This window comes from Hyaena hyaena, unplaced genomic scaffold, assembly GCF_003009895.1.
Source record: "Hyaena hyaena isolate Hyena2069 unplaced genomic scaffold, ASM300989v1 scaffold_113, whole genome shotgun sequence".
Classification (NCBI taxonomy): Eukaryota; Metazoa; Chordata; class Mammalia; order Carnivora; family Hyaenidae; genus Hyaena; species Hyaena hyaena.
This window is the reverse complement of record NW_024080745.1, coordinates 800,754-828,017: the sequence shown is the minus strand read 5'-3', so window position 1 is coordinate 828,017 and position 27,264 is coordinate 800,754. Positions and strand designations below refer to the sequence as shown.

The following is a 27,264-nucleotide window of genomic DNA, read 5'->3' as shown; positions in this document are numbered from 1 at the left end:
TTCTCATCACACTAGTTTAGTGATATTAACATTTTCACCACTGAGTTGCATGTGTTCTAAAGCAAGTATAATTTCTAAAACAGCCAGAAAAAAAAAATTAAAAGAAATTATATAATATCCTTTCTAGGAAAGAACATTCTTGGGTAAAAGAAAATATACCTTTGTCACTGTAATGCACTGTAAAAAGGCTCTGGAACCAGACCATTTGGATCCTGGCTCTTCCACTCCACTTGCTAGGTAGGTTCAAAGTTACTTGGCCTTACCTGTAAAGTGGGGATGATGATTTTTCTTCAAAGGATTATTGTGAGAATTTAATAATGATGTATATATACAGAAAGGACCTGGAAAGCAGTAGAAACTAATTAAAATGTAACTACAGTTAACCCCTGAACAAGGGGGTTAGGGGTACCAATCCTCATTGCAGTCAAAAACCCACATATAACTTTTGACTCCCCAAAAACTTAATTACTAATAGCCTATGTTGACTGGTGGCCTCACTGATAAACATAATTGATTAACATGTATTCTGCATGTTATATGTATTTTATATTATTTTGTTACAATAAAGCTAGGGAAAAGAAAATGTTACTAAAAAAACCTGAAGAGAAAATATATTTACAGTACTGTACTGTATTTATCCAAAAAGAATTCTGTGTATAAGTAGACTGGTTCAAACTTGTGTGGTTCAATGGTCAACTCCAATTTAATTATTTCCTAAAAGCCACAAGAAAGAAAACATTTTAACATTTATTTTCTGGGTGGACCTTATGAGTTTCTTTTCAAAGACAATTAAAAAATCTCCTTGTGAAGGAGAACCATGCACATTTTTATTAATCATATTTATACTACTAACAATATTTGGCTGATAAAGCAAAAATGCTTAATCACAACTAGATACATAAAAATAAATGGCAGACCTTACTATCTCAAAGGCAAGATAGACCAAGTAAGTTTCTGTATATAAGAATGTCAAATCCACAATTACTTAGATACATAAAGAAACAGTCATTCTAATATATAAAAAGACATTTTATTATTGTTTTGCTATATAACAGTGAATATACTCAATTGCATTTTCTCAAATGGCAAATAAGACACAAGATAACATCTCTTTGATTTCTGAAAACCTCAATATCATCTGTCTTTTGGAGGATCCAGTTTCCTACGACGTCTATGATACCTTGAAAAGAAGAAAATATTTAAGATATTATTTTAGTAAATGTTAACTGTTCCTGATAGAAATAGAAAATTTCAATGATTAGTCTGCTGTTGATCAGTACTCAAAGAAATGAACGAAACCAAATACATATATATATATACACTGTTAAATATAGTCCAGATAAATATGTCTTAACAGGAAGCCACATTTCCCCACTGTGGAAATTGTTTTCTACTAATGAAGCATTTTGGAAAGGATTTTGCAGCTGTTGAGGTTAATTTCAATATGGTAACCTAGATAATTCTTAATTAAAAACTAATAATTATCTTTATCGTAAAGAAACCACATTATTCAAAAGGGAATGTTTTCCCCCACATGGAGCCCTCTTAAGCTACAAAATTATATTTTAATATACAATAGGATACAATCAGTAACACATTTACAGAAAAAGGTACAAGATCACAAAAATGTAAGAAATGCAAACTAAAAGTGGGGAACCTTTTACTTGTTTTTGCAATCACAAATATTTTAAAAAATCAAAACCAACCCAAGTGCAGGTGTGATGAAATAAGCAACATCAGACATGATTGGTTAAAGTATTAATTGGCAAAATATTCAGGAAAAGCAGTGTGGCAATATATATCAAAAAAGTTTTTAAATAGTATTACTTTTGATCTAGTAAGTCCTCTTCTGAAAACCTATTCTAAAACACACAGAAAAAGAGTTAAAATACTATTTTAATACTAAAATATATTAAGTATTAAGTATTAATATTAATCGGAGGGGGAAATACAGGATGCACATTTACATATACAGAATTAAGACCATATAAAAATAAGCAAACCAAAAAACAGAGAAATATGAAATGCACTGTTACCAATGATTAACTTTGAGTGACTTTACTATGAAGAATTTTTCTTTTTGCTTCTTTGCATGTCCTTATACTCTTTCTTAAGAGAATTTCTGCATACAGTACATGTGTTTATGGTGATGAGTTCGCCTCAAAAATTCCCTTAAGGCTAGATTTGGCAAGTTGGCCTGAGTTATTTATTAACTTTTTTTGCTAATGTGGAAATCCAACGTAAGGATTTCTATACCATAAATAGTAAGCCATGTATCTTATGCTCTTTAGTTGTGATTAAGATATTGAAAGCATTCTTTTTGCTTATGGTTTCATGCAGGCAAGTTTCCGATACATTTTTTATATGATTTTTTGAAAACTGACAAAACACAGAAATTAAGTTGAAAAAATGAAGTACATCTATAACACAAAACATTAAGTTGTAGAATTATTTATATATATCTATATGGCATAATATAATATACATATATTTTCTACATGTACTTATACTGGCACAGAAAACAATCACCATTTTCTTAAGGCTTCCAGTTATGTGCCAGATAATCAAGGTTTTACTAGTGCAAGCCTGGAAGGTGGTCTCTCAAAGTAGCGAGTCATGAGAATAGGGGTTTGGGAAGTCACAATTTCTTAGGATGCATGAATTTCAGTTTCTGCTACAATCACTAGCCAGAAGCAAGCACTTTAATTAGAGGGTACCCTTATAACTTATCATTCAGACCTTGAGACTGAGAGAACTAAAAACCTACCCCATTAATCACTAACAAAACAGTTAAACCAAGATTCTTCCTGGAAAACCAAGACGTATTATAATCTTAAATTACACAATGATTCAGTGATATATGAAATACTTGTCCACAGTTCTTAATCGAGAGCAAAACTTTATCTCCTGGTATACACTGCAGCTAGATGATCAAATCTGTTTCCTACTGATGGTAGTAACTAATTTTCGTGGGCTCCATGGAAAAATATTAAAATAGTTACTTATATAAAGTAGTACTGCTATTCATACATTTATAGGATTGCCCTATATTTCGAGAAATTTAAAATTATTTTCCAAATCTTTCTTACTTTCCATCCAGCCTTCTTTCAATCCTTCTATCCTTCTTTCTTTCAACATAACTTGACATCTAGTAGTGCTATGTTAGCTTATTATCTTCTTTTTTAAGAGATATTATGAGAATGAGATCATTTATTCATTTACTTATTCTTAAATATGTGAACATCTACCAGGCACTACCTCTAGGTGCTAAGAATTCTGTAGTACACGAAACAAGAAAGAATCTCCATCCTCATAAAGCTTACATTCTAGTGCAGGAGATAGAAAAATAAGTAAGTTAGCCAGGGAAGGTTTCAGGAAGAAAAACCCAAAGTGAGAAAGCTATTTTTGCTGATACCAGCAAGAAGAGAATTCTACACAGAGTGAACAGCAAATATAAGGGCTCTGGAGGAAAGGCATGATCAAGGAACAGCAAAAAGGCCATGTGGCTGGAATAGAGTGAACAAGGAAGAAAACAAAAGAAAATGAGAATGGAGACGTAATGGAGAATCAGATCACAGAGGTTCTTATACATAATAGTTAAGGCCGTTAGCTTTTTCTCCGATTAAGATGGGAAACTGTTGGAAGGTTTTCAACAGAAAAATTGTAAGGACTAAGGGAAGTTTTAACAGGGTTACTCTGACAATGTGCTAAGAATAGACAGTAGGGAAGCCAAACAGAAGCAGGAAGACTAGTTCAGAAGTGACTTCAATAAACCAGGCAAAGGATGGTCACATGGACCAGGATGGCGGCAGAAAGTATGGTGATAAATGGTCGAATGTGGACACATTTTGGGAGACAGAGCTAATAGAATTTGCTGATACACAGATGTTGGGTGTGAGACAAAGAGAAGAATCAGGAATGGAACCAAGGTTTCTGCACCAAGCAGAGACAAGAATGGAGCTAGCATTAACTGAGATAGGGAAGGCTGCAGGAGAAGCTGGTTTGCAGCAGACCCTCAGAAGCTTACTCAGAGACATATTGAGTTAAGGCTGCCTATTAGACATGTCAAGTAGACAGCTGGATATACAGTTCTGGAGATCAAGGAAGAGGTCTTGGCCAGAGATTGAATTGGGAGGCATCAGGGACACCTGGGTTGCTCATCAGTTAAGCGTCAGACTCTTGATTTCAGCTCAGGTCATGATCTCACACTTCCTGAGACTGAGCCCCTCATTGGGTTCTACACTGACAGCTTGGGATTCTCTCTCTTCCTCTCTCTGTCCCTCCCACCACAGGTGCTGGTGCTCTCTCTGGCTCTCTCAAAATAAATAAATGTTTAAAAAAAAAAAAAAAGAATTGGGGCTTTGCAGACGCCACCACCCTGGAGCTGCCCACACTGCCCAGCCATGGTCAGTCCCACCATGTTGTGCAACATTGCCATGGACAGCGAGCCCTCGGGCTGCATCTCCTTCAAGCTGTTTGCAAAGTTCCAAAAACAGCAGAGAACTTTCATGCTCTGAGCACTGGAGAGAAAGGACTTGGTTATAAAGGTTCCTGCTTCCATAGGATTATTCCAAGGTTTATGTGCCAGGGTGGTGACTTCACATGCCATGATGGCACTGGCACCAAGTCCATCTACAGGGAGAAATTTGACATGATAATTTCAGCCTGAAGCACACAGGTCCTAGCATCTTGTCCATGGCAAATGCTGGACCCAACACAAACGGTTCCCATTTTTTAATCTGCACTGCCAAGACTGAGTAGTTGGATGGCAAGCACGTGGTGTCTGGCAAAGGTGAAGGAGGGCATGAATTCTGTGGAAGCCTTGAAGCATTTTGGGTCCAGGAATGGCAAGACCAGCAAGAAGATCACCATTGCTGACTGTGGACAAATCTAAAAAATTTGACTTGTGTTTTATCTTAACTACTAGAGCATTCTTTCTGTAGCTCGGGAGAACACTGCTCCACCCCCCTTTGTCAAAATATCCTATACTCTTTGCGTTCTTGCAGCGGTTTCACGGGTTCCATGTTTTCCTTACTCCTCTCCATGTCTAGTTGGATTGCAGAGTGAAGATTATGATAATGAAATAAAAGCTAAACAACAACGACAACAGCAACAAAAAAGAGCTGGGAGCCATCAGCATACAGAAGATATTTAAAGCCTGAGACTAGATAAGATCACTAGCTTAGAAAATGGGACAGAAAAGAAGTGAGAACCAAGGACTGATCGTGGGCACTCCAAAATCTAGAGATGAAAGGTATGAAAAGGAATCAGTAGGAGAAACCAGGATAGCATATGAACTTTAGATATATAAAAATAGTTTCAATGAAGCTATTAAAGTTGAATTAATGAAAAAAGTAACATAACCCAAGCTATTAGGGACTCTGTAACATTGCTAAAATGATGTGTTTTGGAAAGAGTTGTAACAGAAAGAATACGCCATCACTTCTGATGTTTTTCATGCCAACCAAGGAAGACTGAAAGAAAGGAAAAACATCCTGTACACAAATGCTGGCAACTAAGGGCAATGATGACATCCTTGCTTCCGGAGTACTGGCAACCCTACAGGCCAACAGGAGATGCCACAGGGGCTGCAGTGCAGGGCAAAGCCACTCAGAATCATGTCTTCAACAACAATTTACAAAGGAGATATCTAATGCAAACTGCTGCCGAGAATATGAAAAAAAAAATAGATTTGCATAATGGATATCCTTCAAAGAATATGTTCAAAGCCCCATGACTTCAGGTGAATATGATGTAATAACTAAGCTAGTTTGTTTTCATACCTGTAATATTATCAAACAGGAAGTAGCAGGAGCCACATGGTTATCTATTAAAATCAACCTCTGCACAAATGAATATAAAAACAGTCATTCAAGCTAAGGCAAAGTGTAAGGAACTTAAAGTTCAATTTAACTGCAGATGCAGTGTCTTGGGTTTCCTCATCACCTATCTCCCACACTAAAAATTCAAACAGTTCTACCATCCAGTCTCAGCATTAAGCTCAAATCTAGGAAGACTCTTTGAATTGTCTTCCCAAAGTAAACAGGATTACCAGGATTAGGAAAAAGCAAAAAGCAATTCACAAATTTAGCAGTAACGTATTAACTTTAGGTTTCCAGACTTGAGATTATCTAATCACCAATGTTTATTGGCCACTGGGCTATATCAGCATCGATTCTGTACAGTCACACTACCTGCACTTCCAGCCCATCCATTTTGGGTGAGGCCATTAATTAAATGCATGTAGGTTCAGGACTGAATGAAGTGAGGCAACACCTTGGGATCATAAAGCCACTGCTGACCTTGATTAGGAATCTGATAAGAAACAACTTATTCTACCTGTGACCCTCCTAAATAAAATGGAAATTGAATAAACCCACATAACTTGATAGCTAAACTCTGGGAATAAACTTCTAAGAATCACTGAGAAATTTACCAGGGGACCATCCCCAAAACTACCATAAATAAAGTACCGTTTCAAAGAAAAACTAAACACCTTCAAGAAGCTGTGAAGATAATTAGGTAAGATATATTTCATCAAACAGCAACTGAGCACCCACACACTATATTAAGAATACTGTATTAGAGATCATGTGGAAACCTACAAAAGATGTATTCCTGATGAAGAGAGAATCATCTAGAGCAGGAGATATGAACAAAAAATTACCCACAAATACAAATATAACATTAACAGATACCCAGCCATCTATAGTTATATATAGTTGTGCTAACAGGAAACAGTTGTTCAAATGACTATAATCAAATTAAATTTCATGGAGCAAATGGTAGAAAAATGAAAGTCCCAAAAATCAAAGGAAACACCATTTAATGATGGCTTGACTGAAATGAAGCGTCAGATTGGACAAAAAAGTTAAAATCCAAAAGTAAAATTCTACTTCTAAGAAACCCACTTGAAATATAAAGACACAGATAGGTTAAAAGTCAAAGAAAAGAGGGGCACCTGGGTGGCTCAGTCCATTAACTGTCCAACTCTTGGTTTTGCCTCAGGTCATGATCTCATGGTTCATGAGTTGGAGCCTCACATCGGACTCTGTGCTGACAGTGCAGAGCCTACTTGGGATTCTCTCTCTCTGCCCTTCCTTCACACACACTCTCTTCTCTCTCAAAATAAATAAATAAACTTAAAATATTACCAGCAATAAATAAGAAGGCTTCGGGGGTGCTTGGGTGGCTCAGTCAGTTAAATGTCTGATTCTTAGTTTCAGCTCAGGTCATATCTCACTGTTCATGGGTTCAAGCCCCACATCAGACTTGGCGCTGAGAGTACAAAGCCTGCTTGGAATTCTCTGACTCCCTCTCTCTCTACCCCTCCTGTGCTCTCTCTCTCTCTCTTTAAAAAATAAATAAACATTAAAAAAAAAAAGACTTCATAAAGATAAATGTCTCAATTCATCAAGAAGCTGTAATAATACAAATGTATATATAATTAATAACACAACTCCAAAATATATGAAAACAAACAGAATTGGGAGATGAAATAGAAGAAGAATCCACAAATATAGCTGTAGATTTCAATACTACTCTAATAATAATTGATTAGATAAACAGAAAATTAGTAAGGGTATAGAAAACTTGAATAACGCTACCAGCCAAGTAGACCTAATTGATATTTTTATAGACTACCAGAAACAATGGCAGAATATTGTTCTGCCTACTTTTCAAATGTATGTGAAACATTTACCAAGACAGAGCATAATCTGGGCCTTAAAACAAATCTTAATTGGGGCCTGGGTGATTCAGTTGGTTAAGCATCCAACTTCAGCTCAGGTCATGATCTCACAGTTTGTGGGTTCATGCCCCGCGTCAGGCTCTGTGCTAACAGCTCAGAGCCTGGAGCCCGTTTCAGATTCTGTGTCTCCTTCTCTCTCTGATCCTCCTCTGCTCATGCTGTCTCTCTCTGCCTCAAAAATAAATAAACTATAAAAAAATTTTTTAAAAATAAAGAAATAAAATAAATCAAATCTTAATCAATTTAAAGACTGAAATCATATAAAGTAGGTTTTGTGATCACAACAGAATTAAACTAGAAACCACTAACAAAATTTTCAAACTATTTAGAAATTAATTCACTTCCAAGTAACCAACCCATAGTGTCAAAGAAGAAATCATAAGAGAAATGAGAAAATATTTTGAACTAAATGAAAGTGAAAACATATCAAAATTTGTGGGATGCAGCTAACGCAGTGCTTAACAGGAAATTTATAGCATTAAAAGATTAAATTGAAAAAGGCGGCAGATTTCTTAACAATAAGCCATTAGAAACCAGAAAAGGAACTAATTAAATCCAGAGTAAGCAGAAGGAAATAACAAGGATCAAAAATAGAAAACAGAAAGACAACAGAGAAAATCAATTAAACCAAAAGCTAGTTCTCAAAAACCTCAACAAAATAACGATACCACGAATGAGAGAAGTGATATCACTACACACTAGTGTAGTAGTGTGTATAATAAAGGAATATTATAAACTATGTGCAAATAAGTTCAATAATTTAGGTGAAATGGGCCAAATCCCTTGAAAGATACAAACTACCAAAGCTTCTTCAAAAAGAGAGAAACTGAATAGCCCTATCTATCAAGTACACTGAGCCGCTGTCAGCACAGAGCCCAACGTGGGGCTCAAACCCACAAACCATGACATATGACCTGAGCTGAAGTCGGACGTTCAACCGACTGAGCCACCCAGGCGCCCCAATAAACACTTATTTAAAAAGATATTATAAAAAAAAATAAAAAAATAAAAAGATATTATACACCCCAATTTTTAAATTCATAATGGGTCCCAATCTTTTGATTGCCATAACCTAAAAACTGTGAAATATTTAGTAAAATATCCTCCTATATGTGCCTAATGTTTAAGAAGAGCTCAATGACATCTAGAACTCAACACTTGAAAAATGGCTTAGATTAATCCAAAATATTTTGATAGCAAATAAATACTAGTTGAATGATTAGTGATCACACCTTAGCTTGTTTAAAATTCTGAAAGATAATGCAACACACAAGGGCAATGCCTACAGGTAAAAATTTTCCGTATACATATAAGCTAGTATCTGAAGTTTTTCTGTTAAACTATTAGGAGAGGGATGCCTGGGTGGCTCAGTCGGTTAAGCGTCCAACTTCAGCTCAGGTCATTATCTTGCAGCTCCTGGGTTTGAGCCCCACATTGAGCTCTGTGCTGACAGCTCAGAGTCTGGAGCCTGCTTTGTATTCTGTGTCTCCCTCTCTCTCTCTGCCCCTCCCCCACCCATGTCTGTCTCTCTTAAGAATTAACATTAACTCCCTCTCTCTCTCTGCCCCTCCCCCACCCATGTCTGTCTCTCTTAAGCATTAACATTAAAAGGGCGTCTGGGTGGCTCAGTCAGTTGAGTGTCAGACTTCAGCTCAGGTCATGATCTCGCATCAGGCTCTGTGCTGAACACTTGCTCAGAGCCTGGAGCCTGTTTCCGATTCTGTATCTCCTTCTCTCTCTGCCCCTCCCCCGCTCACTCTCTGTCTCACTCTGTCTCTCAAAAAAAAAAAAGAATAAACATTAAAAAAATTAAACTATTAGGAGAGATACTGGGATAATCAATTGCATCTAATTAAAGTCTGCTTACAATTGTACACAGCCTAGTAATCCTGATGGGACAAGACATACCAGGAGATTAAATTAATTAGCAGTCAAAAGCTAATTAGCAGTAATAAGATTAAGTAAGTAAATAAGATTAAGTATAGGTGAGATACTAGACCTAAAAGTATGAGGATGACAAGCATGGTTTTAAGATTCTGTAGCAGTCTTCTTGCTGTCAATTTTGTCCCCTTCAAGTGCCCTTTACAGGATTTTCATAACTACAGTGATTTGGTTATAAACAAAGATGGCAAAAGATTACAGCAGTATGGAACATGCGGGAGAAAAGAGGTAGTGAAAGCCATTACAGAAGAATTTTGAGATAGGGCCTCAACTAAAATATCTGGATAATGAGACAAAATAAAAACCACGAGCGACATTATGAATCATGGAAAGAAATCTTAGAATACAGTAATGACTTAGATATGGGGCTAAGAAATAGTTTGCTAATTTGTTTCCACATGCCCTTAATTACAATTACAAAGACAGGAAAAAAACTCAGAGAGAATGTAGAAACAAAGTGGGTATTAAATAAGAAAAGAAAAACCAAAGAAGAGGATATAAAATAAGCAGGTTGGGATGCCTGGGTGGCTCAGTTGGTTAAGTGTCCAAATCTTGATTTTAGCTCAGGTCATGCTATCACGGTTGTGGGATGGAGCCCCACCTGGACTTGGGATTCTCTCTCTCTCCTGTCTCTCCCCATCCCTCAAGCCCTCTCTCTCTCTCAAAATAAATAAACTTTAATTTTTTTTAAATGTTTAATGAGAGAGAGACAGACAGAGTGTGAGCCAGAGTGGGGCAGAGAGAGAAGGAGACAAAATCCGAAGCAGGCTCCAGGCTCAAAGCTATCAGATGCAGAGTCCGATGCCAGGCTCGAGCTCACAAACCATGAGATCATGACCTGAGCTGAAGTCGGATGCTTAACCGACTGAGCCACCCAGGCGCCCCAAAACTTAAAAAAAAAAAAAGAAAAGAAAAATCAGAAGCAGGAATTGAAAAATACCATGGTGGCCAAAATACTGCAAATCTCTTCTTGAGAATTGATACAAAAATATCACTTTTATTATAGAGTGATTATTAAGAGGAGCTTTTTTAAGACAGACAAAAAGAGGTGTGTTTTTGTTATAATAAATTTAAAACTTTGGACAAGATACCTAGTTTGAAATTTCTAAGGACAAACTGGGAATAAGATCAAGGAAATAAAAAAATATATAATGGAGCAAGTTGCATGTCATCGATATAATGAGTATAGTTAAAGCTCTTAGAATGATTTTCAGCAAGACATGGAGTATGAGACAAAGCTCCAAAGAATCTCCAATTTAACTAAGGAAAAGGAAGGACCTTCTAAAGAGAAACTAAAAACAGATCCATACATTCATTTGCTTTCAGAATTGCTCCCTACCAGATGGATCCACTGTTCCTTCCAGACTCAGTATGACCAACAATGGGTTCATCTTCCTCACCGTCAAACCTGTTTCCCCATGTGTATGAATGGCACCATCATCCACCCAAACAGCTCTGTCTGGAACTTGAGAGGCCACCTGTCTCTTCCCATGCCTAATCAGTGACCTAGTGCTGCTAATTAAAATTCTTTTATTTTCCTTCTTCCTCCTTTTATTTCCTTTTATTATAGTTCTTTTATTTTCCTCCTTTCTATTCCCATTGCTGGTCCTTTCATTTAGATTTTCAACAAATTTCACCTAGACTATTATAATAGTTTCCAAATGGGTCCCCCTGACTCTAAGCTTCCCATATATCACCTTGTCCCAATACAGAACCCACTTAATGATTTTTTTTTTAATGTTTATTTATTTTTGAGAGACAGAGACAGACAGAGCACAAGGAGGAGAAGGGCAGAGAGAGAGGGAGACACAGGATCTGAAGCAGGCTCCAGGCTCTGAGCTGTCAGCACAGAGCCTAACGTGGGGCTCAAACACGCAGAATGTGAGATCATGACCTGAGCCGAGTTGAATGCTTAACCCACTGAGCCACCCAGGTATCCCCACACACACTTAATGATTTTTTAATATATAAACCTTTCTTTTTAAAATCTGACAATGAAAATAAAATCTAAACTCCTCAGCACAATACAAAATCCTTCGTAAGCCCGTTCCTTCATTCCCTCCGATTCTGGATCCCCTCCACGCTGAACTACTTGCAATGTCCTCTGCATTCTCTATGACACCCTGTTCTCTCTGCCTGTAGAGCCTTTCCAGCCTTCCCCACGGCTAACCCCTAGCCATTCTTTAAGACTCAATCACTCGATTTTATCTTCTCTCCTTAACTATAAACAACTTACAACAAGGATGGTATTTGTGATCGCCCAGCACCTAGTAGAGCAGGTAGACGTGTGTACATTCATTAATTCCATAAACATGTCCTGTCATAAAATGTGCTTAATTACTGGGTGACTGGTGACTGATAAGAACAGTTTGTTCAAACATAAACGATTAAAAACAGTCACCTCTTAGTTTTGGTAGGGAGTAAGATATAAAAGAAAGAAGAATCAAAAGAAGAAAAAAAAACTAAAGCCAGAGACAGGAGGTAAAAAAAAAAAAAAAAAAAATCAATGTAATAAAGTATGACTACTAGCAGATAGAGGGACAACTAGTTTCTAAAGGCACATACACTGCCCAATCACTTGCTGTACCCCAATTTTTTAAACAATGACTCAAAATCTGTTAAATAAATGGATGAAGAGCCAAGGACAAAATTAATTATTTGACAGGAGGATGAATAAAAATACAGCAAATGACTATACCACAGAATAGAAAAACTTTCAAGAATTCTTGCAAAATTCACTGAAAGCATGGTTAAATTCCCCGACTAAAGTAAAAGAAAAAAGAAGGATTATTTCATTTTAGCTACACTATATGTACATCTAAAACTACAATTTAGTAGGTGATCATACTGGATGTTAATTTTCTCATGCAGAATACAACCTCTGTTGTATTGTTTGTTAATGCAAGGAAGGTTACATATTCTTTTAGTCGCGGAGTGGGAGTTAAAGAAAAGAAAATAGAACTCACTGTCCACGAGGATACCAGCGGTGCTTAGTAGTAAAGAACATTTTGCTAAGTTGTTCTATCATAGGGCCTTGCTCAAAGTGTTCATTTTTTTCTTCTAATCTGGTTTTCAGCACTTGATCATGTGTTTCTTCATTATTATTCACAGGATCTGGCCGTGGAATAGGCTATAAAATAATAAGTAATGAACAACATCAAATGTAGGAATGTTAGCCAGCCTTAGATTGAGCTTACAATACAACAATTACCACATTCAGGAATCTATTACAGTACCTCAAGGTACATAAGTACGTTTTCAGAACAGAATTTTGCTTAGTTGCATTATTCATTAAAGAATCAGAAATATTTTTCCTTTCATATCAAGTTTTGGGTTTATTTTCCAGTAATAAAGTTCTTATTTAACGTTATTTTCCCCCCAATAATAAAGCACTTACTACTTTAATTTCTATTTCCTAAAACTATAAATTGGACTTATTATTTTTTAACTTAAAAATTTACAGTCTCAGGGCACCTGGGTGGCTCAGTCAGTTAAATGTCTGGCTTCAGCCGAGGTCATGATCTCACCGTATGTTAGTTCAAGCCCCACATCGGGATCTGTACTGACAGCTCAGAGCCTGGAGCTGCTTCGGATTCTGTGTCTCCCTCTCTCTCTGCCCCTCCCCGACTCATCCTGGGCTTCTGTCTCTCTCAAAAATGAATAAACATTAAAAAAAAAGTTTATAGTCTCTAACCTTGCTTATCATTAAAGTGAAATACAATGAAAAATGTTTTTTAAAATTTCTTAAATGTTTGTTTATTTTTGATATAGAGAGACAGAGTGCGAGTAGGAGAGGGGCAGAGAGAGAGGGAGACACAGAATCTGAAGCAGGTTCCAGGCTCTGAGCTGTCATCAGAGTTGCCAGGCTCAAATTCAAAAAGTGTGATATCATGACCTGAACTGAAGCTGTACACTTAACCGACTGAGCTACCCAGGTGCCCCACGATGAAAAACATTACTTTGAAATGGTAATTCTTCTATCCAAAGGAAATTTTAAAAATTTCAATACTTTCATTTATGTGACTGAAATGTCATCAAATGATGCTTTATGGTAACCTGAGTAGTTTTTCACGCAAAGACATCAATTACTAAAATCTCATCTCGTCTATAACACATTATGAGTGATATGACATATTCCCATCAATAACACTAGCTCATTATATCCTTAATCACTGTCTTGGGGGGAGCGCCTGGATGGCTCAGTCAGTTAAGTGTCCAACTCTTGATTTCAGCTCATGTCATGATCTCACGGTCATGAGATCCAGCCCTGAGTCAGATCGGGCTCGTGCTGGGTGTGGAGACTGGTTGTGATTCTTTCTCCCTCTCCCTATGCCCCTCCCCCACTTGAAAGTGCACTCTCTCAAAAAAAAAAAATCATTGTTTTGGAAAGTCAAGTCATGTATATTTTATATATTAAATGATACTGTATGTATCACAAGGGGGGAACATTGCCTTCCTTTACAAATACCGTATATATGCATTATAATACAATGAAAATCTGAATTTACAACCAGAAAGGAAACAATTCAATCATAAAAGTCTTCACGTTCATACACTATTAATGTCAACAACAACATTCTACCATTGTATAATGGGACAGCATATACTTATATTTATTTGGTATATGCACACGACAGAATAAGACTTCTTTAAAAAGCAATCTATAAGGGCATGAAGGTGACACAATTGACTTAGTATTACAAAAATGCAAAGTAACAAAGATTATTAGTGAGAAGTAGAACAGGAGCCAAGTCAGAACCTTGTCAGAGAGCATAATGTATTCTACAAGGGATAACAAATATTACAAGTAAGGGGAAGTAGGTAAGAACACACAATACGGATAAACTTTAAAAATGGATCATGAGAAACCGGATTATGAAAGGCCTTCAAATTAGACTCGCCATTAACAACTTGAGGTAAGGAGAAATAAGGAACCACTTACTTAGTGTAGGAGGAAATAAGGAAGTGGATTAAAAGAAGTTAAGGACTTGAGCTTTGGTCTCTAATTCTGCCACTTACTAGCTCCTGACCTTGAACAAGTTACTTAAGCTCTTAATTTCCATTTCCAGTCAGAGAAATAATACCTACCCAATAAGGTCTTAATGGGGATTAAATGAAATAATAATATCCAGTATGCTTAGCTGTCCCTAGTACTTTTTTTAATGTTTATTATTTTTGAGAGAGAGAAAAAGAGAAAGCAAGCATATGAGCAGGGGAGGGGCAGAGAGAGGGGAGGACAGAGGATCTGAAGCAGTCTCTGAACTAACAGCAGTGAGCCCAAGGCAGGGCTCAAACTCACAAACTGGGAGATCATGACCTAAGCCAAAGTCAGACTCTCAACCGACTGAGCCACCCAGATGCCTCTGTCCCTGGTACTCTTAAGAGTTCAGTAGTGGGGAGCCTGGGTGGCTCAACTGGTTAAGTGTCCAACTTTGGTTAGGCATCCAACTTTGGCTCAAGTCATGATCTCAAGGTTCTTGAGTTCAAGCCCCGCGTCGGGCTCTGTACTGACAGCTTGGAGCCTGGCGCCTACTTCAGATTCTGTGTCTCTTTCTCTTTCTGTCCCTCCCCCGTTCATGCTAGGTCTCTCTTTGTCTCTCAAAAATAAATAAATGTTAAGGAAAAAAAAAATTTTTTTTAAACCTTCAGTAATGGTAGGTAGCTACTAAGATATCTTTTAAGGCCTCAAACAGAAGAATTTAAATTAAATTTATAATTTAAAGAAAAAGCTCTCCTTAGACATTTAAAGTAATTTTAAAAGATTATTACTTGTATGTTAAGTAAAATATTAGTATCTTTGCAAGTTACTATCAGACCCTCAGGGATCTAGCAAACATGGGGTCAGAGCCTGTAATAGTTTTCTCTCTTTTAGATCCCTATGCTTGCTGCTAAAGATCAAGTGTTTTTAGTACTATCAAAAGTTAAGTTGTTTACAAGTGTTAATGAACGTCTTCTTCCTATTCCCAAGCAGGCTCAATTCTAATATATCACAAATTCTCTCTGCTTTGTATGATTAAAAACCCTTCTTTTCCAGGCACATAGATAAAAGACATTGGAATTAATGGATTCTTCGAAGTCTATACCAAGAGCCTCTGGCTGACTCAGAATTGATTTTTAGGTAGAATCTGATCTCCTTGCTCAAACTTCAAAGAAAGGATATGTGAATGCTTCAGTAAAAACGAAAAACTACAATAAAACTGAATGTCAAGTTTAAAAAACATTCAGAACTATCATCCTGAATTTCCCTTGTTTCTCTTAAGGATTTTCAAAATTTGACTTTTAAAATTTGCTACTAAATCAGCCACTAAAAAGAACTTCCTAGTACAAATTACAAAGCTAGAAATTGTTAGGGAGGAGGGAAAATGGTCTGGCTATGACAACAAGGAGCTATAGGGACATCTACTTCCCCTAGAGGTCCAGTAGTAAAAGGGAATAGGGAAGAAAACATCAACCACTTAAAAAAATTGCTGACAAAGCAATGGCCCCAGGGTCCAGCCAGGTTTCTGGTAGAGCCAGAGGTGAAGGCAAAATTCTGGAAGAAGTTAAGATGATGAGAGATTTTAATGATGATGTTAATTTCTAAAATATAGTGGAAAGTTTTGAGAGTTAGGAAAGAAAGGAAAAGTATCAGATTCAGGGATGTAAAAAACCATATATGGGGGCGCCTGGGTGGCTTAGTCGGTTAAGCGTCCGACTTTCGCTTAGGTCATGATCTCGCGGTTTGTGGGTTCGAGCCCCGCGTCGGGCTTTGTGCTGACTGCCAGCTCAGAGCCTGGAGCCTGTTTCGGTCTGTGACTCCCTCTCTCTCTGACCCTCCCCTGCTCACGCTGTCTCTCTCTCTCTCTCCTAGAAATAAATAAAAATTAAAAAAAAAAACAAACCATATATGGATGAGAATCTGACATTGAGAAATGACTTTCAGATTCTCATTAGAACTGCTAAACAAAGATAAAGCACATAACCAGAAATATAATTCAAAGTAACAATAGAGGAAGGCAAAAACAGCATGAGCTGGAGTGTTTACAAGACAAAGTCAATGACTTACACCTATTTTCTACACATACACATTGCCCCAAGAAATGAAACAAAAGAGGTACTGGATTATCGCCTATGATATTTGGCTAGAATACACAGCAGTATAAAGCAGGCAGATGAAATGGTGAGGTTAAAAAGGGAATAAAAACTAGCAAAGTAACTTTAATCTATTTTGTCAGATCAACCAGTATTCTGGCCCTAATGATGATTTTCAAAAATAGGTACAATTAGATGCATCACATCAGGATTTGAATTATCTAATTATTTTCACCTCAAAAAGCAAACCAGACATTATCAAATATGGTAAAAGAAGGCTTAAAGACATAGGAGAAAGCATTTCAAATAAATGTGAAATAACAAAAAAACTTGGGTCAAGCTAAAATAAACTGTATTGAGGGGCATCAGGGTGGCTCAGTTGGCTAAATGTTCAACTTCAGCTAAGGTCATGGAACTTGCCATTGGTGAGTTGGAGCTTCCCATCGGGCTCTGTGCTATCAGCTCAGAGCCTGGAACCTGCTTCAGATTCTGTCTCCCTCTCTGCTCCTCCTCTGCTCATGCTCTATCTCTCTCAAAAAAATAAACATTAAACAAATTTTTTAAGTAAATTGTACTGAAAGCAAAACTAAACCCCCCTCTTCCTAGTGGGTGGCTTTTGAAGAAATATGGAAAAAATTAAACTAGTCCTTAAAATATATGCCCATGTTGTCCCATTAGAAAAAGCTAATTGGAAAAAAAAAAAAAAAAAGGAAATTCACCAAAGATTAAAAGGACTATCAGAGGGGCGCCTGGGTGGCTCAGTCGGTTAAGTGTCTGACTTCAGCTCAGATCATGATCTCGCGGTTGGTGGGTTCAAGCCCTGCGTCGGGCTCTGTGCTGACAGCCAGCTCAGAGCCTGAAGAGTATTTCAGATTCTGTTTCTCCCTCTCCCTCTGACCCTCCCCCGCTCACGCTGTCTCTCTCTCAGAAATAAATAAAACATTAAAAAAAAGTTTTTTAATAAATAAATAAAAGGATTATCAGAACCAATTCAATATGAAAGGTTTAAAACAGCATTCTAAAATACAGTGTTTCATGATTTATGAGATCACAATATAAGGTAGTATGGGACAATGTGTTTTGTAAATTTATACTATACAAAAATCTACCAAATTTTAGACCAGAAAATTGATGCTATGATTACATTTAAATGGTTCACTTTGTGTACAGAAAAAAGCTTTTAAGGAAAGAAGATGGAAAAGAAAAATTGAAATAGTAAAATAAAAAACAAAAATCTAAACCAAATAAAGGAAATCAAACAGCTCTATTCGTTTTGGATACTGTAAGGAAGTATGAATATTTCTAACAGCAAATTAAAAATTACAAGAGGTTTTCTCATACGTACTTTTGTATGTTCATATGGAATGTCCACAGAAGGGTGGTAGCATACTATTGTCCTGCCATCTGATGTCAAAGCAAGCTCTACTTTGCTAAAAAAGAATGTTTTAGAAATAGTTATACTGTATTCAAGGCAGAATGACTTTCTTAGAGATAAAAGTAATTAATCCTCAACCCCTGAGAATGAAGCTATGGCACCTAGTACCCATATCACAGAGGACCACTCGACTACTCCACCAAATAGCTTAACTACCACAACAAACCCTTAATGTGTTATCCACTACTGTATCTGAATTATTTTTCAGATTATTTGTTTTCAGACTATCCAAATCTTTGGAAGAAATCTTCATGATGACTCATCACCATTATTAGAAATTTTCCTTATCTAAAAACTACCTTCAAAAAGCTAAGCTAATGTAAGAAGTACATTACTTGAATTATTAAAGTAAAAGATCAGCAAAGTAAATAATCTTCAAGGCAAAGGATCACCTGAATTTCCAATCATAAAGATTACAGTAGAGCACTTTTTCTAGATCAGCATTTCTCTAAGTGCATTCTTACAGTACAACCGTAAGAAGCCTCCCATAGAGTTCTGAGGTCAAATAAATTTGGTTAATTACTGAATACCTATCCCTTCTCTCCATTAGCATCCCTCAGAAAAACACATTTTAGGCAATACTCCTCCAAATATTTTTTCCAGAATGCTCTGGCTGGATCTCATTCAGTTAACAACTGACCAAGCTGGTTTTTTATAGCAACTACTATTGTATTTAGATCCATATACATTCTAAAGAGAACAACTTTTACCTTTCATTAACTTTATGTGTTCTTCACACTTCTATAAATTTGAGTCTCTAGGATTTCAATATCAAGCAGATCTGAACCAGAGTTGCAATTAAACACTACAACATATTTTAGCTAATGCAGGATAAGGGGTCAGGTTCTTTCACCACGATTTTAAGATGAAATAACATAACACGGCTATAATGAACACTGAATCTAAAATGATTTTTTATGAAGAATGGAGTTTTACATAATACAAAACACTTATGAGACTGAATATTTTCAGGTTTAAAAAGTATTTCCTATTACTTAGTCTCATCTCGTCACTATCTTAGTACTTACTAAATATACACTTAAAACTCAAACTATAGTGTCAAGACGGAAAAAATTTATTTTTACTAAAATTTGCAATAAAAACAACATAGCTTAAGAAAATATGTTGCAGTTTCCATATATCAGTCTCTTCTGCAGAGAAAAAAAGCCAACATCTTATTCATGTTATTCCTAGTTCTTAGCATAGTGACTAGAATTGAATAAATACCAAATAAATTGTGACTGCATTAAATTATTTGTAATTTAGGATTATTCAACATTAAACAAAAGATAAATAACTGCTTAAGCTAACAGATATGAACCTCAAGAGAAAAAAAACTATAAAAACTAACTTTTCCATAAAGCTAAGAATTGCTTTGGAATAAAAGACAGCATGTCTAACAACATGTCTGTCTTACAACAAATTAAGTATTCACTGAAACACAATGATAATGATTTTTATTTAACGCATTTATAAGCCCAGATACTGGGTTAATAAGACCAATGAAATAATTTTTAAATACAAAATGAAATACAAAGTAATCAGAAAAGAAAGCAGAAAATACCAAAAGGAGAAAAAAATTAAATCAGATACAAAAGACTATCATTTTTTCAACTGAATTTAAATACATACCAATTATAGTCATCTGGAAGAGGAGAATACGTAGACTTATGACAAACACAATATAAAGCTCCGTCTGCAAAAACCGCAAGCAGTAGAATGGATTCAGTCAATTTCAGCATATGTTCTCACATACATGTAAAGCTGCTCTCACTCATTCAGCCAACATTTACTGCGCTTACTAGGAAGCAGGGCTGTACTGGAGACCAGCCGTTCAGTCCCTGCTTTCAAAATGGGTACAAGTCTGGTGAGAGAGCATTCCAATACAAACAAACTATTCCAGTCTAAACGATAAGCCCTGTTAGGACGGGTAGGCATTGGGAGAGGGGCACACCGACAGGTTACAAAATAGGGCTGTGCTGGTTTAAGAATGCCTTTCCAGTGGAAATGATGTCTAAAGTACTCTGAAGAATGGAGGAATAAGGAGGAGTGAGTTGGCCGTGGTTGAGGACAATGATCTTTGCAGAGTTACAAGTACTAAGGACCACAGGTAAGAAAGAACATGAAGCATTTAGGTATTCTAAAAAACTTCTGTTAAATAAATTAACCAATTAATCAAAAAAACCTTTTATGAGACCAAGTGCACAGTTCACAAAGGGGGAGTGTTAAGGATGAAATACAAAATAAATTGTTCAAAATTAACTTTTCTTAATCAAAATGCTCACATTTCATAGCATATTTTCCCTTTTTTAGAATACCTGCAAATTCAAGAGCCATCACTACTTTAGGTTTGTTAAAGCTTCTCCTATCTTCAGAGAAATGGTGCTTTTAAAAATAAAGAAAAAATGTAAATGTAGCTCAGTATACTTAAAAACAGATCTGAATACAGTACTCCTTCCCCTACCCCCAGCCCTTATCCATATTTCTGCCTTCTGTAGTTTCAGTTACCCAAGGTCGACCTCAGTCCAGAAGCAGATGACCCTCCTGACATAGTGGCAGGTCAATAGTAGCCTAAAGCTACATCACAGTGCTAATGTCATTCACCTTGCTTCAACTTATCACATATACATTTTATCTCACATCATCACAAAAAGAAGGGTGTGTACAATACAATAAGCTAATGGGGCGCCTGGGTGGCTCAGTCAGTTAAGCGTCCAACTTCGGCTCAGGTCATGATCTCAGTTAGTGGGTTCGAGCTCCGCATTGGGCTCTGTGCTGACAGCCAGCTCAGAGCCTGGAGCCTGCTTCAGATTCTGTGTCTCCCTCTCTCTCTGACCCTCCCCTGCTCACGCTGTCTCTCTCTCTTAGAAATAAATAAAAACATCAAAAAAAAAAAAAAACCCAATAAACTATTGAGACCACATTCACATAATTTTTACTACAGTATATTAAAATTGTTCGATTTTATTATTATGATTGTTACTCTTACTGTGCCTAATTGCTAACTTTAACTTTATCACAGTCATATATGGATCGGAAAAAACACAGGGTTCAGTACTACCCACCGTGTCAGGCAACCACTGGGGGACTTGGAATACATCTTTCGTGGAAAAGGGTGAACTACTGTGTATTTTGGGTAAAGCCAAGGATCAACTTCTTTCAACCCAATCTCTTGTCCCTCAGTATGGAGTGAAATCCCCACTTTGTTCAAATACCACTCATCCTTCAAAGTCAAATGCTACTCTTCCAGGAAATCTTTTGTCCCCTCCCTGCCCCACAACTCCCATCGCAGAAAAAAAAGTACTCTATGTTGCATGTCCCACAAGTAACGCTTCATACGACTTACTATACCTTCTTTGTGGTCTTTACTGTTTTCTGCATCAGTTATTTATATATACGAAAGATGTGTAAAAAAGATGTATATTTTCCACCTTCGTATATACTTCTCCTCTTCCCAAGACTGCATATACTTAGAGGTCTAAATATAAATTCTTACTCCAAAGCATAAAAAGTGCCTTAACAAAACTCACTTTTATCATAAAAGACTGCTCAGCAAAATGTCAATCCCAAAATTCCATTGATTTAGGATAATAAAATGCAAAGAACTGGAAATTTAACCTCATCTCCCAAAAGATTTGATTTTCAATTATCTGTGCTAATATAAAGAAGCATTCAAAAAGACAAAGCAGAGGACAATGTAAAAAAACCACTTACGCTTATTTTCTCTCTGACACTGTTTGAGATCTTCCTAATCATATATGAACTAATATTGAAAGAAGTTTGTATTCTCTGAATATAAGCCAGCTAGGTGATATATACATTCAGTCAAACAAATAGGCTTGGGTGGCAGGGGCAGGACAGACAGACTTAAGTGTTTTTAAAATAGGCAGGAGGGGAAACTCAAGACCATGGTCTCTCAGGTCAACAAGAAACTCTATTAAATTTCTATCCTGCACCCATACAGACATTTGTTTGCACCCTCATGACGTACACTGCATTCTACCTCATATTCCAGGTATTTCTTATTTCCATAGATGTCTATTTCACCTACAAGCATAAATAAGTTCTTTAAGGCAAGGAACCAAATTTCGATCATTACTCTGTCCCCTATAGTGGCTACTAATAAAAAAGTGATTCTCAAACTGCCTCTAAATGTTAATTCTTCAGGGTGCCTGGGTGGCTCAGTCGGTTGAGCGTCCGACTTTGGCTCAGGTCATGATCTCACAGTTCGTGGGTTCGAGCCCCACATCGGACTCTGTGCTGACAGCCAGCTCAGAGCCTGGAGCCTGCTTCAGATTCTGTATCACCCTCTCTTTCTGACCCTCCCCTGCTCACGTTGTCTCTCTCTTTCTCAGAAATGAATAAAAAACATAAATAAATAAATAAATAAATGTTAATTCTTCATAATTAGTACATAATCTAAAAAACTCATTTGACACTTTGCCAAGAGAAAAACTCTAAATATGCTAAATATCAGAGGTTTTAAATATATAATTAGAATTAATGCCAAAGTTAACATCAATCAACTCAACGCACCAAAAAGAATTTCAATGAGAGTCCATTCTCCATAACTTACAAGCTATTCTTGTTACGTGTACATATGTTTAATTGCTTTCTGATAAGATCCATAAGAACTGATAGTCTTGCTTAACTTTCAAATGCTCAATATTTTCAATTTTTAAAAATTTTTTTTAATGTTTATTTTTTTGAGAGAGACAGACAGACAGCATGTGCAGGGCAAGGTCAGAGAGAGAGGGAGACACAGAATCAGAAGCAGGTGCCAGGCTCTGGGCTAGCTGTCAGCACAGAGCCCAACACGGGGCTCGAACCCATGAACCGTGAGATCATGACCTGAGCCAAGGTCAGATGCTTAACCGACTGAGCCACCCAGGCACCCCTCAATATTTTAAGTTTCTACAGGATAGAAGGTATAGGAAAACGTCTCAGGCTAAATAAGATGGGAAGACCTAAGCTTTGATCACAGCTCCCATCTATTAGATATACAACTTTGATTAGGTTTCTGAGAGATCAGAGAACTCAACTTTCTTCACCTTCATTAAATACCTACCATTATTTAAAGTTGTAAAGATGAAATGACTTAATACACTTAAAAACCTAAAATATTCTACATTCCAATTTTGACTGTATATTTTGAAAGGTTTTAAATGTTCCTTCTGGCTTATGGGGAGGCCTTTTTATTTCTGTTCACAGAACTTTCTCCCTTAATAATGGTTTTGCTTTGCCTCTGATCTTAACGTTCTTCCTTTTCATATAAAATATCAATAATAGGAATATTTTACCTTCAATAATAGTAATAATAGAACTCATGCAGAATAAGGGGCTTTAGAATGCAAGAAGTTAGGTATTCACTGACTGTTAGGATGCCTGAGTGAAAATGGATTAATTTGCTGGGGTAACATCAATTAATTCTTAGTTAACTACATATGTAAACAATTTCAATCTATTCAAATCAGTTCAAACACTTACCACCTACCATGTGTGAGAGGTACTGAGAAAGTCAAAATAAATTAGACACTACAAATTTATAATCCAGCAGATAAAGTATACATGGATAATTTTCACTTATCCAGGGGCATATTAACTGGTTTTTAGACTAACCTCAGTGAGAGTTAATTGCTCTTTCAAGACATGGACCAGGGAAAAATGTATTGGGTCTGATTTCCCATCAGCCTTCAGGCTGGGTTCCAGTCAGGGCAAAGGGAAGGGTAAACAGCAGAGGTCTCTCTCCCAATTCTCAACAACTAAAATGCTTCTAAGAAATCAAGAGCAGACTAGAGTTTTGTTTCATTCTCATTCTGATCTTAGTTTATATCTAAAGTCTCTTGGCAATCTCCTCCTCCACTGACTTAAGGTTAATTATACTTTTACTCAGTTTTTACCTAGTCTTCCAACTCTTTCTCCCTAACTCAATAAACCAATGTTCAATTATAAATTGCAATAAACAGGAAACATGAAGGAAGAGATTATGGTCAGCTGGAGATGTATATAAAAGTTGGCTAGTATAGCTAATGATGAAAATGCAAACCTATTGTAACACTCTAACTATGTCTTAGAAATGGAAGAAGAAACAGACAGAAGAAAGGGAGAGTGAAAGCAAGACCAGGTGGGAGATTAAATTTTAATAGTCTATTTATTTATATGGGTCAATGTTTTGACTATCAAACATGTATTAATAGCCTTTGAAGAAAACATTAGACTATCCACATTTCTTCAGAAAAGGTACAGATTATATATTATATAAATTATAAAATTTTAAAAGTAAGCTCCATGCCTAACAGGAGGCTTGAAGTCACGACCCCAAGACTAAGAGTTACATGTTCTACCCACTGAGTCAGCAAGGTGCCCCTATAGGTTATAAACATTTTCTGTATTATAAAATATAAAATACGTTTTTGTTTTTTTTTTAATTTTTTTTTTAAATGTTTTATTTATTTCTAGGAGAGAGAGAGAGACAGCGTGAGCAGCGGAGGGTCAGAGAGAGAGGGAGTCACAGACTGAAACAGGCTCCAGGCTCTGAGCTGGCAGTCAGCACAGAGCCCGACGCGGGGCTCGAACCCACGAACCGCGAGATCATGACCCGAGCGAAAGTCGGACGCTTAACCGACTACGCCACCCGGGCGCCCCTAAAATACGTTTATATTATATATAAATATATTTTTTAAATGGCTAAGTACATAGAAAAAACAAACTGAAATCCAAAATATTAGCAATGATTTTTATAAGATGAAACTGTAAATTTGCCCTGTATTTGCTAATCTTAAGAACTACTAAAAAAAGTAACGTGTGAAAACACAGTAAATTTAAGTGATTCAAACCAGAGAAAGTTCCTCTTTGTCAATCCCTCACTTGCCCTCAGCTGAATCCCAGTAGTGATCTACACAGATAATTTTTTTGGTCCACATCTTTTACTCTATATTTATACATACACATACACACGTATATGGTAGATCATCATTAAAATGCACAAATGGGATCATACAATAGATACTGTTCTGTGACATACTTTTACCCCTCCTATTTAGAGATCTTTTCATGTTGGTAACGGCTGTATATTCATAATAAAGAGATGCCATAATTTATCTATCCCCCTTTGACAGATATTTAGACTTTCTCCCCTTTTCCATTATTGCAAACATTCCTGCTATTAAGAGGCATTTACAATAACTAAACACTTTTTTGGGGGGATTAATACCTCAACACTTTATATTTTCTACAGTGAACAGGATTTCTATAACATTTGAACATTTTTTAACTTTTAAACATTAAAAAAAAAAATCTCACTTTGAATCGGAAAGAAAGGTTTCCAGAGAGTTCTGTTTGATATCACCCATTTTACTGCTGCTAACACCATGATGATTCAAGATGCTTATCAGGTGGTGTGAAAGATGATCTGAAGAGAAACTGCTTTTAAAATCTGCTTCCAGGCATACCTATTTTCATCCCTGCATAAGAGATAAAGAAAAATTAGTGCTACCTATGGTAAATTAAAGGGGTACAATATATTGAACACTGTAAGAACAAGATAGGAACCACTACCTAGAACTATACCGTCACAAGAAAAACTTTTAAACAACTTTCAATTTCCATGTGATACAGGACAAAGACCACCACCAGAATATATAAGACCTACAACCTTGGACTGATATCAATTACTATTTTTCTTAAATGCAAACTTCTCAGCACCTAGTGTAGTTCTTTCCATTTAGTGAGCATTCAGCAAATGCTTAACTCCCCTTAGAAACAGTCACTCACACATGCTACACAAGCGTCCTCCCTCAATATTAAAGTGTCTGTATGCAGCCTCTCAGGTGCTATACACACGATCTTACTACATCACTTGAAGTAGGATTGTTTCCGATTAAATATTAAACAAGTCCTATCGTTGGCCCATTAAATACTGATTTAGAGGAAGACATATAACCTCTCTAAAGTCCCAAGTAAAATTTCACCCTCTTCTCTATGCACAAGGTTTTTCACTTTCGGAGCTGCTTTCAGTACCATTTTACTTTACAGGTATCTTTATTTTCATTCATGAAGAAACTAAAGCACAAAATTCAAATGATTAGCTTACAAGAACTTTAAAGTCGCTCTCGTGGAAACTTTGGACCCTTTGTTTCTTCCAGGGTAAAATAGGGAAAACAACCACATCCTCCACGGCTTTTGTAAGTAAATGACTTCTCACCGTTGCTACATCCCTGATTTTTAATCGGCCTGATAACTGTTGGTTCCCTTCCCCCAACAGTGATTATATGGAATCGGGACACAGGCCGCACAGTCTTATAAGCGGGACTAAAATGCAGGGCGATTCCTTGCACGGTCCGTACATGTGCATTGCTTTTCATGAGTTTATACACTTTTTTTTTTTTTACAGCTTACAACCCGTTTCCCTAAACATTCTATGCTCTATCACAAGTCTGTGAAGTAGGCATCTTCATTTTACACACTGAGAACCAAGGGTCACAGAGGTCAAACGATTTACCTGCTCACTTGTACCGCTGCTTTATAGGTAGAATGGATGGAACACAATTCCACGTTTTCTGACCACAAACCAAGGAACAAAATATCTGGGGGGAACATTGGGTCCCCCCAATCCGGAGCAAGCACACCCAGCTGGAAGTTACATTACTCACTCCAGTTCAGATAGTAAATTTCTTGGCCCAGACTTCAAACCCCGAAGCAAAAGCTGCTGAGAGCCTCAGAGGACACGCGGTCTCAGGAACAGGCTACGGAGAGCACCGGGACTAGGACCCAGGGACAGATCCAAAAAGACCGGCACTGCAGGGGTCCTCCACTGACCCACCCAGGAACGAGCGAAGCCCCACAAGCACACGGCCATAAGCCAACCCTTCTGCAGGACTGACCGCGACTGGGGACACCAAGTTCATCCTACCGCGAACGACAGGCAGGGGACATCAACATCTCCCCATAAGGCTTCTGGGCCTGCCTAGCTTCTAGAAATTCCTTGACTGGAGGAGAAGGCAGCAGTTTACCTGACAGCCGCTCACCGCGGGCCCGCCATCTTACCTCAATCCGGGTCCTAGGAGAC

The 27,264-nt window shown here is 37.0% G+C and overlaps 1 protein-coding gene across 4 annotated transcripts; it reads right to left on the bottom strand.

Annotated features, from left to right (window-relative positions):
• Nucleotides 1-27,264, bottom strand: MRPL42 (mitochondrial ribosomal protein L42). 4 transcript variants are annotated; one of them, XM_039236637.1, is made up of 6 exons: nucleotides 27,243-27,264; nucleotides 25,500-25,660; nucleotides 19,830-19,893; nucleotides 18,108-18,192; nucleotides 12,658-12,821; nucleotides 1-1,180 (listed from the first exon to the last, which is right to left on the bottom strand). In XM_039236637.1, exons 2-6 carry the CDS (start codon nucleotides 25,567-25,569, stop codon nucleotides 1,135-1,137), a joined length of 429 nt encoding a protein of 142 aa, XP_039092568.1. In that variant the 5' UTR covers nucleotides 25,570-25,660; nucleotides 27,243-27,264; the 3' UTR covers nucleotides 1-1,134. The 4 variants fall into 4 exon arrangements, with proteins under 4 accessions (XP_039092568.1, XP_039092567.1, XP_039092569.1 ...); XM_039236636.1 differs by having other exon boundaries at nucleotides 27,209-27,250; XM_039236638.1 differs by lacking the exon at nucleotides 27,243-27,264 and adding an exon at nucleotides 27,080-27,154.

Excerpts from the sequence above, each read along its gene's own strand:
- MRPL42 (XM_039236637.1), bottom strand. The coding sequence starts at position 25,569 with ATGGTGTTAGCAGCAGTAAAATGGGTGATATCAAACAGAACTCTCTGG. Across the intron at positions 19,894-25,499 it reads ACCTTTCTTTCCGATTCAAA|ACGGAGCTTTATATTGTGTT; the intron begins GTGAGATTTTTT and ends CGGTTTTTGCAG. Across the intron at positions 12,822-18,107 it reads TTCCATATGAACATACAAAA|CCTATTCCACGGCCAGATCC; the intron begins GTACGTATGAGA and ends ATTATTTTATAG.